The sequence below is a fragment of the Amblyraja radiata genome, chromosome 3 (genome assembly GCF_010909765.2).
Source record: "Amblyraja radiata isolate CabotCenter1 chromosome 3, sAmbRad1.1.pri, whole genome shotgun sequence".
NCBI classification, from domain to species: Eukaryota; Metazoa; Chordata; class Chondrichthyes; order Rajiformes; family Rajidae; genus Amblyraja; species Amblyraja radiata.
The window spans coordinates 59,151,425-59,170,751 of NC_045958.1; the positions used below are offsets into that span (position 1 = coordinate 59,151,425).

At 41.6% G+C, this 19,327-nt stretch overlaps 1 protein-coding gene across 2 annotated transcripts in view; it reads left to right on the forward strand.

Annotated features, from left to right (window-relative positions):
* tmod1 (tropomodulin 1) overlaps nt 1-19,327 on the forward strand; it is an 85,075-nt gene that overhangs the window by 26,841 nt on the left and 38,907 nt on the right. For both annotated transcript variants that reach the window (XM_033017851.1, XM_033017850.1), the window contains exon 3: nt 6,517-6,673. In XM_033017851.1, the coding sequence (XP_032873742.1) occupies nt 6,517-6,673 (157 nt within the window). The remainder of the gene's footprint in view (nt 1-6,516; nt 6,674-19,327) is intronic.

Consider the following 19,327-nt stretch of genomic DNA (forward strand, 5'->3'; position numbering starts at 1 on the left):
GCATCTGTAGAGGTTCGTGAGAGTTGTTGGGGACATACCGAACTTCCTAAGCCTTCTAAAGTCTGCTGATGAGGAAGTCAAGGATCCAATTACATGGGGATGAGCAGAGACTCAGTTCCCAGAGCTTGGTAACCAGTTGGAGGGAATGATGGTGTTGAATGCCGAACTGCAGAGTGGAAAGCCAGCAAGATCACATCTACTGTTGATCTATTGCGACGATAGGCAAATTATAGTGGGTTCAGGTACTTACTCAGGCAAAAGTTGATATGCGTCATAACCAATTAATCGCCATGGACATAGTGCCTGCCACCGGTCAATAGTCATTGAGTCATGCCATCTTAGTTTCTTGGGCACTGGTATTATTGACGCCCATTTAGAGGAGGTAGGGACTACAGAATGAGAGGTTGACTACTGTATATCAGAAACAACTATTCAGTCAAGCAGGTATTAGGAACATGGCCAGATAAACTATCAGGGCTGGACGCTTTCCAAGGATTCACCCTCATAAAGGATTGACCCTTTTGACATCGACCTTGGTGACTGAGACTAGTGTTGTCAGGGGAGAAGGGGGCCCGATAAGGTACGTCGACGTTATCCATTTGGAAACAAATGTAGAACACCATAAGGTCCTACTGAACATGCCTCATTGTCGCTTGAGTGATGACTCGTTGTTCTTGTTGGACATGATGGCATGCCAGCCCTGCTATAGCTGCGCAATGTCCATCCGATCTTACGGTTTAGAGCGAAAGTTTCACTTGGCTCTTCTGATGGCCTTAATGAGGTTGTACCTGAACTTGTATGAACCTGCGTTGTTCCCCAGTGCTGGTCCTCAATCGGTTTCAGACTTCCTGGTTGGTGCACGGCTTCTGGTTAAGGAACACTTGGATGGTGTAGGTGGGAACATTTGCTCCACACATTTGCTTATGAAGTTAGTGACAACCATGGCGTTTTCGTTCAGGTCCTTGCTGAGTCCTTGAACATCACCCAGTCTACCAATACCAAACTGTTGCTGAGTTGTTCCTCTGAGTCTCTTGACCAGCTCTGTACAATCCTCACTGCAGTCTTCATTTGCTGCCTACATGCAGGACGAAAGCACCCAGCCAGCTGGTCTGATTTTCCAAAGGGAGAGCGGGATGGAACGATAGGCATTTTTGATGGTGGAGTAGCTAATGTTGGGAATACTTGCTCCTCTGGTGTTGCAGGAGAAATGCTAGCGTTAGTTCGGAAGTGAATTCCCTCGGGAGGTAATAAGGGACAGTACTTCACTGCCAGATGTTCCGGGACCTGGAGTTGAACAAGACTGCTCTGTCTGAGCACCACGAAGAGTTTACCATGAGGCAGAAGGCAGCGCCTCTCCCTTTTCCCAATGATGCCGTCTGGTCAATGCCATAGGTTCAGAAACCTTTTAGGTTGAATTGCTGAGTGTGGAGAACTGAGGATGAGCCAAGTCTCTGTGAAGCAGAGTACACAGCATTCCCTCATGTCTCTTGGTAAAGCAACCTTACCCTCCTCAATCATATTATCTGGGGATTGTACATTGGATGCAAGCAGGTGGAAAGGGGGAGGGGTGTAGTCCCTGTGCTTCAATCCTACTTGCAGGCTGCCCAGACAGTTCTGCTCTTTACTGTCCATTCTTCCAAGCAACGCATGCAATGGCTCATCCTGAGCAACTTCAGTCAGCTCCAACAAAATTCCATCACCAAATACATATCCCCCCCCCCCCCCCCCTCCTCTTTCAGTATTTTGAAGGGATCACAATCTATGCAACTCGTGATTTGCTTTTTCAGTCCCTCCAACTATTCCCCAGCCTACGGCACATTCCGATGGAAGGAGATGCAGCACCTGCCTTTTCATCTCTTCCCTTCCCACCATCTAGGGACTCAAAACTCCTTCCAGGTAAGGCAGCAATTCACTTGTACTTCTTCCAATCTCGTGTATCGCATTCAGTGTTTACATGTGATGTCCTCAACACTGGGGAAGCCAAATGCAGATTAGGTGATCGCTGTGCTGAGCTCATGTTTTCAGTCCCTAGGACAGACGATGAGCTTCTGGTTGCCTCCTACCATCCCACTCCCACTTTGACCTCTTCTGTGTGAGGTCTCCTTCACTATTACAACGAGAGCCAATGCGGGCTTCGGGAGTAGCACCTCATCTTCCGTCTGGGCGTGTTGCAGGATCCAGATTGAATTCTCTCACACTTTGTTTGCATATCAATGCTGGCCACATTGGCTGATCATCATTGTGGCTCAGATTTTCTCTTTCTATTTGTGTAGTCTGGCTTGCTAAGCATGTCTCATGGCCTTGCTATTAGCGACGCATTACACAGACAAGGAAATGTAATCTGATCCCCTCAGCTGCTGCTATATTTATTCAGTCGGACTCAGCCTATCAGAAATATTCCCTTTGGTCAACCAATTCTCCCCACCTCTCTTTCCCAATTCTAATGAAGGGTCTAGCTCCAGAAACACAAAATGTTTCGCTCTCCCCAGATACTGCTTGACCTGTTGAGTGTTAATAGCATTTTCGGTTTTTATTTCAGATTTACAACATCACAGTCATTTGATATTCTCTTAGATTTACTTTTGTTGCAACTATTTTTTTCAAAGTCCAGGTTGACTTTACTTTTCTACATTACATTTTGCTATCCCTGTCAAAGGCTATTGGTCTCGCTCATAAACAGTGGAAACCCTGCAGACTTGTAAAGGGGAACTAAACCCAATAGATTTGCACATCTTTAAACTGAGATCGCTGAAGGCACTAAAAAACACAAGCTTTTTTGTGTAAAAATAAAAAGAATATTCATGTTTTAGTTTGAAGAAAGCAATAAACATGCTGCTGATTTACTGCAAGTATGTGATGTAATACATGTCCAGAAGGAAATCTAATATACTGCACATTGATAATTCAGTTTGTGTGTGATATGGAGTTAAACAGAACTTAAAAAGATTAAAATATATTGCTGTATTTTGATTACATAATGAGTGTTGGGGAAAGAATTTGTACAAAAAAGGAAACAGTGTTTTTCTATTAACTGCTGTCAAGACAAAACATTTCTGTCCTGTTTTAGCATATCTGTCATGAATATTTTGTCCAAATGGAAACAGATAGGATAGATGCTTGTTTCAGAAGCACATTCTATGCAGGTAAAGGCAGTTTAGACATGGAAAAATAATGCATATAATTGCATACATTTTATTCATAACACCTATTCCACACAGATCGACACAAAACTCAGCGAGTCAGACAGCATCTCTGGAGAAAAGGAATAGGTGACGTTTCCTTTTCTCCAGCAATGCTGTCTGACCCGCTGGGTTACTCCAGCTTTTTGTGTCTATCTACGGTTTAAACCAGCATCTGCAGTTCCTTCCTACATGTTCCATCAGAGATTTTGCATTTTATATAGTAGTTCAATGTAGAGATGAAAGCTATTCTTAGAAGGGGGGTGGGTTGGTAGATTAAAACTTCCCCTTTTCTGTTTGTCCTCTTCCATTCTATGGTGTACCTTTTATGGGCTCTACTGAATCCCCTACCCTTCCAATTATCAGCATCGCCAGCCTGTAGTCTCTATTTAGATTCAGACAGCTCTAAAAAGCAAGCCATATCATTCCTTAGCTTCAGATTCCTGAACAGGCACTGTATCCTGTTATGACATGAGATGTCCAACAAAATGGAAGCAATGATTCAAGGATGTCCTCACAGTCTTTTTTCCTTTTCATGATCCATCCTATGTTTTCAATTAGCACCTCATGTTAATTGGATCCGTTCCCTTAGGACTGTAAAGATATCTAATTTTCTTCCATCATTGATGATATATTTAAAGCATGACATGGAAATCCCTGGCCCATGACTCCTTAAAATGTAAAAGGAGCATCTGGTTTAGCATTCTGAACTGAGCGTCATCCTTGGGAATGTAGAAGACCAGTGAAAACGACTAATGGAATTCAATAGTGCTTTATTTATCACATATGCAACTGCACAATTTTGCACATATTACATGTGCGGGTGCCGCTATTTTTGACACCATTATTCAAAGTTCAAAATCTGGTGGGCCCGATCAATGTACTGGAGCAGTTCCTGGGAACTGACGTCCTTCTCCTCTCCTCGCCCGGCCATCTTTGTGTCCTGGGGCGCTCCCTGCAGTCTGCCCGAAGGCACTGGAGGCATTATCCCGGTTCACCTTCCTACCAGTCCTTGCTTCTTGCGTCCAACTTCTCCAGCTCTCTCCCAGTTATGCCGTCTGTCAATCCTTCGGGCAGGCTCCCGATCCCATCAACTGCCGAGGTCATGCTGACCACGAGGCTTTTTGCAGACTCTGACAATCCTTCTGGCAAGGTCCAGCCGACTGCGAGCCTTTGGGTGGACCCTAAACCTTCAGGCGGGTTCCCGGTTCCGCCGGTGACCGTGGCGGGCGAGCCAGGCCTACCCGGTGGGTCCTCCGTTGTCGGTCCACAGTGGGAAAGTCGGGCCTGCTTGCCAGGAATGTCCTAGCCCGCTCATTTGTACCATATACTCTACTCATCACCCATGTCACTATCTCTTTCCCCACTTGTAGTAGAATACAGATCTCACACCACTCGTCAGCCAGTTCAGATCCTGGAGAGCTGGAGGAGAAGCAGGTCATGCTTTACCCTAATATATGGATTTGCCAATTATGATATTTTAGCTCTTGCAGTGACAGATTATAGCATATAGTATCTCAGTTGTAATTAAACCTGATGTGGTAGTTTAATCGTGTTAGTATGTTGTGAAGCCTTCTGGCTATGACTGATAGATCAACACACACACACACACACCAGAGAATGAAGTCCTGGTTTAAGTTCAGCAGGGACTTGGGCCACTGGTGAAAACAATCATCTAATTGTAAGCTAACAAATAAGAATTTGGAAATAAGCCGAATTGTAATGTCTGGGACCATCATCTTGTTTCTGTTTAATGTGAGCTGGAGAGTGTATGTGCCACACATTGATCACCTGTTTGAATGCTGTTTGGAGGTGGAATATATTTGTAATTTACAAATCATTGTGGTTTACATTTAGAAAATTATGAAACCAAATACATGGAATTTACAGATATCTTTGTCTCCACATGACCATGAGGATAAAAAGATTTAAAGGAATTAAATATGGATTCGTATTTATCTATCCAGATCCCTTTTAGTGTCAGTTGAAGGAACACAAACCAACTGAAGTGTAGGTAATCTTGGCCTCTTGGGTTCAGTTACTGGTTGCACTAACCAGGTTGACAGTTGTTTCAGATGGAGACTTTGCGACCCACCCAAGGTTTCCATGCGGTTCCCGGAGGTTTTTGTCAGTCTCCCTACCTGCTTCCACTATCTGCAACCTCCGGGAACCACACGGAAACCTTGGGTGGGGCGCATAGTCTCCAGAGGTTTCTGTTCAGGTTTCCTAAGTGGGACAGGGGCATAAATAACCAGAATATTGCGGAAATCAGTCTTTAGTGCAACAAAAGACACAGTGCACAGATGGTCATAGTTGCTGAGGTTAAGATTGTGTAGTGTTCAAGAGAGTGGTCGCAGGGATGAAACTGTCACAGTTTTCAGCCTGTACCTTCTTCCTGAAAGTAGTAACAAAATGAGAGCATGGCCCATCTCTAATGATAGAGGCTGCCTTTTTCAGGCAGCGTCTCCTTTAGATACCTTCGATAGTGTGGAGGACAGTAGCTGTGATTGAATGAGTGTCCACCATTCTTTGTAGTCTCCTTTGTTCTGAGGCCAAACCAGGCCATGATGCCACCAGTTAGTAAGGCCTGCTCTTGAAGAAGTTCTTAATCTGCTTTAAAGGAAATAGACGTGTTGATGAGCTTTTGATTTCTATTGCATCGATGTACTGGGTTCAGGACAGATCTTCAGAGATATGCACATCCAGTAATTTGACATTTTTATTTGCATTGGAGCTGTGTCTGGCTGCATAATCTTGGGTATAGAGAGAGGAGAGTAGAGCAGGAGACAGACTTGAGGTGCTCCTGTATTGACGGTTATCCAGGAGGAAGTGTTGCTGCCAGTTTGTACTGATTGTGCTCAGGCGATGAGACGGTTGAGTATCCAATTACAATTGGACGGGCAGAGACTCGGTTCTGTAGATTTGATGATAAGATTGGAGAGGATGAGAGTGTTGATCTGTAGTCGATGAAAGAAGCCTGACATATATGTTCTTATTGTCCAAGTGATCTAGTGCAGAGTGAAGAGACAGCGAGATCACATTACATGTTCATCTGTTGTGGCAGTGGGAAAATTGTAGTGGGTCCAGGTCCTAACTAGAAGCTTTAGAATAAAGTTCCAACCAAATTGATGCCCAATTAGAAAAGAAAAAAATCTAGTTTTGTGCAATCTGACACATTTCTTGCAGATTAGCTTCCATTACTTCTACTAAAGCTGGTTGAAACCAGGTTTGTGATTGTTCTTTGCAACTGAATATTTCTGCTCTGACTGAAACATTTAAAATTAGGTATTATGCTGCACCTTGCCTCACTGCTGAATTTATTTTAATTTTCTTTTAGAATGAGCTTCTACCTGTGGGATTAAGACAAAAAGATCAGACAAAGAAGGCACCCACAGGGCCATTAAACAGAGATCAACTTCTGGAACACTTAGAGAAGCAAGCAAAGGAAAGCAAGGACAGAGATGACCTGGTTCCATACACAGGAGAAAAGAGAGGTGTGTAACATTTTTATGCAATTACAAATGTTGCGTAATCTGTTAATCTTTTTTGAGTGAACCAATATCCTGGTGGTGGTTTGTAAATGCGATATTGGGCAGGTTTAAACCAGATTTTATTTTTTTTAATCAAAAATTGTATTTAATTATTAAAAATAACAATTTTATACAATACAATAAAACAAACCAGAACCCACCACCATAATACAATACAAACAAATATCCTAAATAAACTACTATACAACTATGTAACAATCCTTATTGAGGATGCATTCAACCCCCCCGCGGTGCCCAGCGGTTCCGGAAATCCCCCAGGGTGCCCTTGGACAGGGCGTATTCCCTCTCTAACCCCACCCGGTCGCGGACGTAACCCCAGAAAACGGGCAGCCAGTCGGCTGGGGGCAGAGCCTGGCGTCGTGACTGGCCAGCTTTAAACCAGATTGGCAGGGGGACGGGTATCCAATGCAGGAGTGAGGCAGGTGACAGTCTGGAAGTCAATACAAAGGTGATGAAAGCAAGTTCTGTAGACAGGGCAGGTGGGAGCACTGCAGGAAGCGAGGCGGCACTGTTGGTTTACGTTGCATTCATTGCAATACGTGAGGCCTGACGGGTAAGGCGGATGAACTCAGGGCGTGGATAGGTACATGCAACTGGGACGTTACAGCCATTACAGAAACCTAGCTAAGGGAGGGACAGGACTGAAAGTTAAATGTTCCAGAGTACAGGTGCTACAGATGTTTCAGATGTGGGGTAAAAGCGGCAGGGGAGTGGCTTTATTGATTAAGGAGAATGTCATGGCAGTAGTCCGAGAATAAATGACTGATGGTTTGTTTAGTGAGGCTATATGGGTGGAGCTGAGAAATGAAAAGATGATCATCTTGTTGGGCCTGTGCTATAATAGTCAACAGGAATTAGGGGAGCAAATATGCTGGGAGATTGCAAGCAGCTGCAAGACTAATAGAGTTGTCATATTAGGGGATTTTACATTTCCAATATAGACTGGGACAGCTGTAATGTCAAGTGTTTAGATAGGGTGAGATTTGTCAAATGTGTTCAGGAAAGTTTTCTTCTACAAAGAAGAGGGAAAAGCTTAACTTACTCTTAGGAAATTGTGAAGGGCAAGTGATTAAAGTGTCGGAGGACGAGTCTTTTGGCATCAGTGACCACAATTCTATTAGAGTTAAAATAGTTATGGATTCAGTGCATTCTGAAAGTATTCAGACCCCTTCACTTTTTCAGCATTTTGTTACGTTTCAGCCTTATTTTAAAATGGATTAAATTCTTTTTTTTATCATCAATCTACACGCAATACCCCAGAATGAAGAAGCGCAAACAGGATTTTAGAAATTTTTGCAATGTAATTAAAAATAAATAACTGAAATATCATATTTCCATAAATATTCAGATCCTTTGCTCTGACACTCAAAATTGAGCTTAAGTTCATCCTGTTTCCATTGATTATCCTTGAAATGTTTCTACAACTTAAATTAAATTGATTGGACGTGATTTGGAAAGGCACACACCTGTCTATATAAGGTCCGACAGTTGACAGTGCATGTCGGAGCAAAAACCAAACCATGAAGACGAAGGAATTGTCCGTAGACCTCCGAGACAGGATTGTGTCGAGACACGGAGCTGGGGAAGGGTATAAAACAATTTCTGCAGCATTGCAGGTCCCGAAGAGCACAGTGGCCTCCGTCATTCTTAAATGGAAGAACTTTGGAACCACCAGGACTCTTCATAGAGAGTTCCTCTGTGGAGATGGGAGAAACTTCCAGAAGGACAACTATATCTGCAGCATTCCACCAATCAGGCCTTTATGGTAGAGTAGCCAGACGGAAGCCACTCCTCAGTAAAAGGCACATGACAGCCCACTTGGAGTTTGCTAAAAGGCATGAGAAACAAGATTCTCTGGTCTGATGAAAGTGAGATTGAACTCTTTGGCCTGAATGCCAAGCGTCACGTCTGGAGGAAACCAGGCACCGCTCATCACCTGGCGAATACCATATCTACGGTGAAGCATGGTGGTGGCAGCATCATACTGTGGGGATGTTTTTCAGCGGCAGGAACTGGGAGACTAGTCAGGATCGAGGGAAAGAAGAACGGAGCAAAGTACAGAGAGATCCTTGATGAAAACCTGCTCCAGAGCATTCTGGACCTCAGACTGGGGTGGAGGTTTACCTTCCAACAGGACAAAAACCCTAAGCACACAGCCAAGACAATGCCGGAGTGGCTTTGTGACAAGTCTGTGAATGTCCTTCAGTGGCCCAGCCAGAGCCAGGACTTGAACCCGATCAAACATCCCTGGAGGGACCTGAAAATCGCTGTGCATCGGCGCTCCCCATCCAACCTGACAGAGCTTGAGAGGGTCTGCAGAGAAGAATGGGAGAAATTACCCAAATACAGGTGTGCCAAGCTTGTAGCGTCATACCCAAGAAGACTTGAGGCTGTAATCACTGCCAAAGGTGCCCAAACAAAGTATTGAGTAAAGGGTCTGAATACTTATGTAAATGTGATATTTCAGTTATTTCTTTTTAATTACTTTGCAAAAATTTCTAAACACCCATTTTCGCTTTTTTATTATGGGGTATTGTGTGATTAATTGATTAATTGATGATTAAAAAAAATAATTTAATCCATTTTAGAATAAGGCTGTAACGTAACAAAATGCAGAAAAAGTGAAGGGGTCTGAATACTTTCTAAATGCACTGTAAGGACAGGGCAGGCTCACAAGTTAAAGTTCTAAATTGGGGCAATGCAACTTTGATGGTATTCGTCAGGGACGTGTTAAAGTTGCTTAGAGTAGGATGTTTGCTGGCAAAGGGATGTCTAGAAAGCGGGATGCTTTTATAAGAGTGATGGTGAGAATGCAAAGCATGCATATTCCTGTTAGTGAAGGGCAAGGTAGGGGGAAGTAAGGAACCCTGGATGATGAGAGAAAAGGGGGTTGGTCAGGGAAAAAGAAGTATGGGCCAGGTATAGGCATCTGGGATTAAGTGTATCCCTGGAGGAGTTTAGGGACGAAGGAGCATATTTAGGAAGGAAATCCTCGTACGCATGGCAGCACAGTGGCACAGCTGGTAGTGCTGCTGCTTAACAGCACTAGAGACCCAGGTTTGATACTGACTTCCCGTGGGGGGTTTACATCGTCTCCCTGTGACAATATGGGTTTCTTCCAGGTGCTCCGGTTTCCTACCACATCCCAAAGACTTGCGGGTTTGTAGGTTAATGTTTCCCTTAAATTGCCCTCGGTGTGTAGGGAATGGATGAGAAAGTGGGATAGTATAGAATTAGTATGAATGGGTGATGGTTGGCGTGGACTCAGAGGACCAAAGGGTCTGTTTCCTTGCTGTATCTCTAACCTGAACCAAACCAAAATCAGTAGTGCATAAAGGGGGCACGAGGTAGCTCTGGCAGATAAAATTAAGGAGAATCAAAAAAGCTTGATAAGGGTATTAATGGAAAGAGGGTAACTAGAGAGAGAATAGGGCCCCTTCGAAATCAAAGTGGTCATCTAAATGTGGAGCCGCAGGAAATGTGCAAATTCCCCAATGAGTATTTCTTCTCTGTTTTTACCATGGAGAAAAACATGAAAGCTAGGGAATTTGGCACAGTTATTTCTTGTCCGTATTAAGGGATGTCTGTATTGCGATCAAGGACGTACTGGACATTCTAGGGTGTATGAAGGTAAATAAATATTGTAAGAATGATCATATACATCTGAGGACACTGTTGGAAGCTAGCGAGGAAATTGCAGGCTTTCTAGACATCCCTTTGCCAGCAAACATCCTACTCTAAGCAACTTTAACATGTTCTTGACGAATACCATCAAAGTTGCATTGCCCCAATTTAGTTAACGATCATTCAAGAAATTGAATGATCGTTAGAAACAGGTGAGGGTGGCTAATGTTGTGCCTTTATTTAGGAGGGCTGCAAGGAAAAGCCTGGTAAAAACCAAGATGTCAGCACCAGGTAAAGATCAGATTTGTTACACCATGTTAAACCATCTCAGTGAAACATCCAAGGATTTTTTGTTAGAATTTTATAATAAAGTGTGGGAGGGTGGGAAATTACCGCAAAGCTGGAAGGAGGCAGTAGTAATCCCAATAGGAAAGCCAGGTAAAGATCTGACAAACCTAGGGAATTATAGGCCTATTGCGTTAACATCCAACATATGTAAAGTAATGGAAAAAATGGTAAATGAAAGGTTAACATATTATGTAGAAAATAAAGGATATTTATCCAATTACCAGAGTGGTTTTAGGAAGGGGAGAAACACCATGGATCCAGCTATATATTTAGAACATGAAATTAGGAGAGCACAAATTAACAGAGAAAGTGTAGTAGCTGTATTTTTTGATATTGAGAAAGCATATGATATGATGTGGGGAGATGGGTTATTAGTGAAACTAGATAAATTGGGGATTAAAGGTCGTATATTTAAATGGATTAAGGATTTTTTATTTGGGAGGTCAATACAAGTATGAGTTGGAAATCAATACTCAGGAACATTAGATATTGTAAATGGAACACCTCAAGGGAGCATAATAAGTCCTTTACTATTTTCAGTAATGATAAATGATGTATATGAAGAAATTGTAAATGAAATGGGAGTTTCACTGTTTGCGGATGATGGGGCAATCTGGAAAAGGGGGAGAAATGTGAAGTTTATTGTGCAGAAACTACAGAGGGCTATAATAAAGGTACAAGAGTGGTCATATAAATGGGGATTCAAATTTTCTGTGGAAAAACAAAGATAATGTTTTTTACTAGGAAGAAAATTGGTAATGAGGTTAAAATAAAATTATATAACCAGGAATTGGAGAGAGTAAAATACTATAAATTTTTAGGTTTATGGTTTGATGAGAGGATTACATGGATGGTTTATATTCAGAAAGTAGTGGACAAATGTAAGAAGATACTTAATGTAATGAGATGTTTAGTTGGATGTGATTGGGGGGCAGATAGAACAGCTTTGAAGGCTATATACACTGGGTTAATTAGATCTGTGTTAGATTATGGTTGTGTGGTGTATGGGTCCGCATCAAGTAATTCTCTTAAGAAAATAGACAACATTCAATATCAGGCATTGAGAATATGTACAGGTGCAATAAAAACAACTCCAACAGCAGCATTACATGTTGAAATGGGGGAGATGCCTCTAGAGATGAGAAGGATACAGCTTTCATTGAATTACTGGATTAACCTACAGGGCCACAGTCAAGAACACCCAGCACAAGTTACTGTCAAACCATGCTGGGAAAAGGAGAGAAGGGAAACAAAAAGTTTTGGATGGACAGTGACCCAGAGAGCATTACAAATAAGCATAGCACAATTAAATGTGGTTCCAATGGTTCCATTACCTTCAATTCCACCTTGGATACTTCCAGATGCAACAGTAGACTTTACAATATTAGAACATAAAAACAAGGATAAACAACGTATGTATAATTAATTAATCACACAGGAATACATTGACAGATACTACAGCTTTGTCCAAATTTATACAGATGCATCAAAAGATTCAGTAGATAAAGTAGGAGTAGCATTTATTGTACCAGAATTTCACATCAAAGTAGGGAAGTGGATCAATAATGAAGTCTCAGTATACACAGGTGAAATGATTGCAATATTGTTAGCGGTACAGTGGGTCGAGGATACCAGGCCTTTAAGGACAGTTATATGTTCAGATTCAAGTTTAGCAATAAAGAGTTTACAGCACAGCCATTCAGACAGTAGACCAGACATTTTGATTGAAATACAACAAACACTATTCAGAATTCAAATGATGGGGCTTACAGTCATATTTTTATGGGTACCAGCACACATTGGCATTCGAGGAAACGAAATGGCAGATAAGGTAGCAAAAGAGGTAACAAAAAGAAGTAAGATTGATTTAAGTATTAACATAGGTAAAACTGAAATCAAAGACATTATTAAGCAAAGACTGAAGGAAAGATGGCAAAAGCAATGGGAGGAAGAGCGGAAAGGACGGTGGTTCTACAGAGTCCAGAGGAAAGTGGGAGAAATGAGATGTGCAGGAAAAAACAGAAAAGTGGAGACAGTAATTTCAAGAATCAGATTTGGACACTGGTCTGAACAGTACACTTTTTTTTATAATAGGCAAGCATAATACAGGCAGATGTGAATACTGTGGGCAAGAAGAGTCAATAGAGCATGTCATTATACATTGTGAGAGGTATGAGGAAGAAAGAAGACAAATGAGTGAACGATTCAGAAAAGAAAAAGTACAATTTGATTTAATAGATATTTTACAAAAGAATTCATATAAGTGCTATCAAATCCTAATGCTTTTTCTCAGGGTAACCAATTTGTTTGGAAAGATATAGGTTATTAGTATATAAGTTATAATGTTATTTGATCCACACTCCATACCAGTTGGTGGCGGTAATGCACTAAAAAGTTGTTTGCCAACCGCCAAAAAAAAACTACATAGAAGAAGGAAGAAGAAGAAGAAGAAAAGCCTGGGAACTATAGATCAGCGAGCTTAACATCTGTGGTAGGTAAGTTAATGGAGAAGGTTCCAGGGGATAAGATATATATGCATTTGAAGAGACAAATGCTGATTAGGGATAGTCAGCATAGTTTTGTATGTGGGAAATCATGTCTTGCAAATTTGATTGAGTTTTTTGAGGAGGTAACCAAAAGGGTTAATAAGGGAAAGAGCATCGATGTTGCCAATATGGACTTCAGCAAGGCCTTTGATAAGATTCCACATGGTAGGCTGCTCTGGAAAGTTAGATTGCATGGGATACAGAATTGGCTTCATGGAAGGAAACATAGAATGGTGGTGGAAGGGTGATTTTCGGACATGAGGCCTGTTACGAGTGATGTGCCTCAGAGATCAGTGCTGGACCCATTGTTGTTTGTGGTTTATATCAACGATTTAGATGAGAATGTACGAGGTATGCAAATGTTTGTAGATGACACTAAAGTGGGTGGCATTGTAGATAGTGAAGATGGTTGATAGTGATAATTACTTTTTGTTCACCGGAACTTGTCTAGTTCTTGCAATTATAAATAAATACTAAAATCAAATGGCAGGTAGTAGTCCATACAAGGTGAAATAGTTGGGAATTAGAGAGTAACTACATGATTACATCATCTGTCAATATCTCTATGCGAGTATTTGCATCTCAATGCAACAGAATAAGTTATTCTATGTCTGAACTAAAATGTCCGATCGTTTATTAAAAGTTCATTGCAATGTTTGCAACAAAACGCGAGTAAAGTTGTGATTTATTTTTCAAGTATTTGTACTGCTCGTGTGGGATTTAATCTTGTCCCCAGAATAATCAACTGGCCTCTAGATTTCTCCAGTGTAAGGTGTAATCACTATGTTATTGGATACTCTAGGCGCCTGAATTGAAAACTTGAATTTAGATGCTTTTTATTCATAAACGTGACCAGGAAGTTATTGCATTATTATAAAGAATCCATTTATTTTTCAAATATTCTAGAAACAGAGAAAACTGCTTTCTGTGGCAGGCAAGTCAAGCCACACATCAATATATTGTGTTTAAGAAGGAACTGCAGATGCTGGAAAATCGAAGGTACACAAAAAAGCTGGAGAAACTCAGCGGGTGCAGTCTGAAGAAGGGTTTCGGCCCGAAACGTTGCCTATTTCCTTCGCTCCATAGATGCTGCTGCACCCGCTGAGTTTCGCCAGCTTTTTTGTGTACACACATCAATATAGTTGACTATTAACTGTCCACTGAAGTGATTTAGAAAGCCATTAGTTGTCTACAACAAGGCATTTGCATAGTGGCATTGCTAGTAAAGCTGGTGCCCTACTGTGACAGACCCAGGGGTTCAATCCAAACCTTGGGTGGTGTTTGTGTGTAATTTGCACATTACTTCTGCTTAGGGACACGACGGACCACCTCCTGCACCAACTGAGTTGGATGATCAGCCATGATCATATTGAATGGCGGTGCAGGCTCGAAGGGCCGAATGGCCTACCTCTGCACCTATTTTCCATGTTTCTATCATGGACTTATTTTCTAATTGTGTTGTGCACCAATGGCTTGTTTCTTTGCACAGTCTTTTTCATTTTGCTGTCTTTTTTTTAGTTTGGTTTAGTTTTAGTTTAGAGACTATCTTAATTTAAAAAATAATAAAATAAATAAAACTATTACAGCTACCAGCCTTGTCATCAATATCTGTCTACAGAGAATGAATCGACATAAACTGCAGCAAGCACATTCTGAAGGTTCACCTACCAAAGTTTAGCTTTGAAGTTGCTTTGAAAAGTGTTTTACTTGATATGAGATTTATACTTAGTTGTGCTTTGAGAAAATATATTGAGTTTATATTTTGCCTTGGGTTCCCTGCAAGATAAAGTAATTGTTTTACACTTTCAACAAACCCGACACTGTGTAAACAGTGTATAGTCTCTTATAAAATTGAGTGCCTGTCGGTCACTTACTTTAATCTGGGTTCATTTGCCAATTTAACCATGACCATTGATGGCAATGCTATTTATTTACACAGTGACTCTGAAAACCGGCATTGAGTTCTACACTTAGAAAGGCATGAGGGCTTGTGGGGAGAAAAATAAACATTTTAATTAACTTTTCCAAAGCACAATCTGTTGTTGGTTTTAAAAAATACTCCAGATTTTTCACCTTGAGTAAATAAACGTAGCTTCCATCAGATATCACATAATTGTTTTTGGAAAATGCAAACAATCTTGTGTTACTCTCAAAAACTCATCTTAACTGCCTTTGGCTCCCTGCCTCCTCGTTTCTGCCTTTGGAAATTCTCTCGAAACCAATCTCTTTATTTAAGCTTTTGGAACCTCTCAGCTCCCCCACTCAAGGATCTGCTTCAGATCCTTTCTTTCTCAGAAGCCTCTCGAGATGTATTTCTGAGATAGAGATGCTGTACAAGTGTAGGCTGTTTTACTGCTTAGTGAGCTGCTGGTGATCTCATCCCGATGTTTCATTGGAGTTAGGCGATTATTTTGTTTAGTTTCATCTGACTGCTTGGAGATGGCAGTTTTGGGAACTTTATAAAACTGGTATATTTGGGGAGAACAAAATGTCAGTGTTTAGAAGTTTGTGGAACTGATAATGAAAAGGTTTCACCTTCAGTCACCTTGTGTGCTCGTGACATTAGATTAGATATAATTTATCTTCTAATTGTTCTCCAATCAACGAACAGCAGCTCCACAGCCTCGACAAAAATAGCGGTGACTGCATTCCATCCTCAGCTGTGTATTTATTTCTTGAAGAGATCTGCCAGCCGGTTGTCAAGAGGTGTTATATTGCACATTGCTCCAGGAGAGCCTCTGTTTCAGTGTAACCACTAGCCCCAACCAACCCCTTCCATCCTATTCTCAAATTACTCACAATATCCTGGTAACGGAGTAATCATGTTGCTAAATTTAGATTCTGCATGGAATGCCTGCCTGATCACACTGCCGGATTTTCATATTTGTTGGACTGAAAATGTTTACACTTTTCCGCCACCTTCATTCCGACACCATTCTCTCCTCCCCCAAATTCCCTGAGTATCGCTTCAACATCAACCTGTCCAAAGGGCAGAATCCTGAGCTCAAATGATATTAAGTATCTCGCTGTTCTTTTCAAGTAAAACAACCCTGAGCCCATGAAAATGCTTTTCTCTAAACAAATCATCTTTGAACTTCTTCATCTTCACTGGCAAGAAAAAACGGGCCTCAATCTCCTTAAGATTGAGACTGTCTACCAAAGTGTATCTTCCTCCTATCTCTCTTGTGTCAAAGCAAGGCCTCCACTCTGCTGTCTGACTCTTAACTCACCGTTTGGTTCAGGTGTCCTTTATCTCCCTTTGCCCACTTCAAGCACATCTCATCAATGATCATCTCTGTTCATCTCAACCTGATTTCCACTAAATTGATGAATGCCTAGCCTCCTTTTCCTGGCCCCTATGTGAGGTGAAGCTCAGCAAATTGCCTCCAATAGACGGACAAATGTCCTCTGTGCCAACAGTATCAGTCCCTTCACTGCTTCTGTGTTGTCAGTTAATTCAGTTAATACAGAACAAGGGTTCTGAACTTAAAGAAAGGTAACTTTGAGGGTATGAGACTTGAATTGAAGATAGATTGGCAATTGATTCTTAAAGGGTGGACGGTGGATATGCAATGGAAGGCATTTAAAGACTGCATGGATGAACTACAACAATTGTTCATCACAGTTTGGCAAAAGAATAAATCAGGAAAGTTAGTGCATCTGTGGATAACAAGGGAAATCAGGGATAGTATCAAAACAAAAGATGAAGCATACAAATTAGCTAGAAAAAGCAGCCTACCAGAGGACTGGGAGAAATTCAGAGTCCAGCAGAGGAGGACAAAGGCTTAATTAGGAAAGGGAAAACAGATTATGAAAGAAAACCGGCAGGGAACATAAAAACTGACTGCAAAAGCTTTTATAGATATGTGAAGAGAAAAAGATTAGTTAAAACAAATGTAGGTCCCTTGCAGTCAGAAATAGGTGAATTGATCATGGGGAACAAGGACATGGCAGACCATTTGAATAACTACTTTGGTTCTGTCTTCACTAAGGAAGACATAAATAATCTGCCGGAAATAGCAGGGGACCGGGGGTCAAATGAGATGGAAGAACTGAATGAAATCAAGGTTAGTCGGGAAATGGTGTTGGGTAAATTGAATGGATTAAAGGCCGATAAATTCCCAGAGTCAGATAGGCTGCATCCCAGAGTGCTTAAGGAAGTAGCCCCAGAAATAGTGGATGCATTAGTGATCATTTTTCAAAACTCTTTAGATTCTGGAGTAGTTCCTGAGGATTGGAGGGTAGCTAATGTAACCCCACCTTTTAAAAAGGGAGGGAGAGAAAAAACGGGGAATTACAGACCAGTTAGTCTAACATCGGTAGTGGGGAAAATGCTAGAGTCAGTTATTAAAGATGGGATAGGAGCACATTTGGAAAGTGGTGAAATCATTGGACAAAGTCAGCATGGATTTATGAAAGGTAAATCATGTCTGACGAATCTTATAGAATTTTTCGAGGATGTAACTAGTAGAGTGGATAAGGGAGAACCCTTATATCTGGTCTTTCAGAAGGCTTTCGACAAGGTCCCAATAAGAGATTAGTTTGCAAACTTAAAGCACAAGGTATTGGGGGTTCAGTATTGATGTGGATAGAGAACTGGCTGGCAGACAGGAAGCAAAGAGTAGGAGTAAACGGGTCCTTTTCAGAATGGCAGGCAGTGACTAGTGGGGTACCGCAAGACTCAGTGCTGGGACCCCAGCTATTTACAATATGTATTAATGATTTGGACGAGGGAATTGAATGCAACATCTCCAAGTTTGCGGATGACACGAAGCTGGGGGGCAGTCATTGAAAGTAGGCATGCAGGTGCAGCAGGCAGTGAAGAAAGCGAATGGTATGTTAGCATTCATAGCAAAAGGATTTGAGTGTAGGAGCAGGGAGGTTCTACTGCAGTTGTACAGGGTCTTGGTGAGACCACACCTGGAGTATTGCGTACAGTTTTGGTCTCTGAATCTGAGGAAAGACATTCTTGCCATAGAGGGAGTACAGAGAAGGTTCACCAGACTGATTCCTGGGATGGCAGGACTTTCATAAGAAGAAAGACTGGATAGACTCGGCTTGTACTTGCTGGAATTTAGAAGATTGAGGGGGGATCTTAAAGAAACTTATAAAATTCATAAGGGGTTGGACAGGCTAGATGCAAGAAGATTTTTCCGATGTTGGGGAAGTCCAGAACAAGGGGTCACAGTTTAAGGATAAGGGGGAAGTCTTTTAGGACTGAGATTAGAATTTTGTTTTTCACACACAGAGTGGTGAATCTGTGAAATTCTCTGCCACAGACAGTAGTTGAGGCCAGTTCATTGGCTATATTTAAGAGGGAGTTAGATGTGGCCCTTGTGGCTAAAGCGATCGGGGGTATGGAGAGAAGGCAGGTACAGGATACTGAGTTGGATGATCAGCCATAATCATATTGAATGGCGGTGCAGGCTCGAAGGGCCGAATGGCCTACCCCTGCACCTTATTTCTATGTTTCTATGTTTCTATGTCAGTGTTAACCTGTTTAAAGTCTGAAGAAGGGTTTCGGCCCGAAACGTCGCCTATTTCCTTCGCTCCATAGATGCTGCTGCACCCGCTGAGTTTCCCCAGCAATTTTGTGTACCTTTAACCTGTTACTTGATGTCTTTGCGAGGAAACCCTTGTGATCACCACCAGACATCAGGATTAAAACTGAATTGTTGGAGTTGCAATAGCCAAACCACAGTGTTGTCCTATCTCTCCAATAAACATTAAGATCAAAGATATTTCTCCTGCTGGTGTACATACATTTGTTCTGCATACCCATTTTGTAAATCTTGATCCTAACTTTACCACACCATCTCCCATATTAATGCATGAAATGGTCAGATATCCCAAGTGTTTATTCTTATAAAAATCAATTTGCTCTGATTTCCATCAAATTTCCATCTTATCCAGTGGTCACTCTGCAAACCCCACCATCTGTTTATTATTCTTTAAAATGCTTTATCTTTTTCCCTCCTTCCAAATCAGCAGTGTGATGGAATGAGTTGTTTGCTCTGTCGTATGGATGAGAGCAGTTCCAGCAACAATTGAGAAGCTGAGTAGCATCCAGAACCAGCCA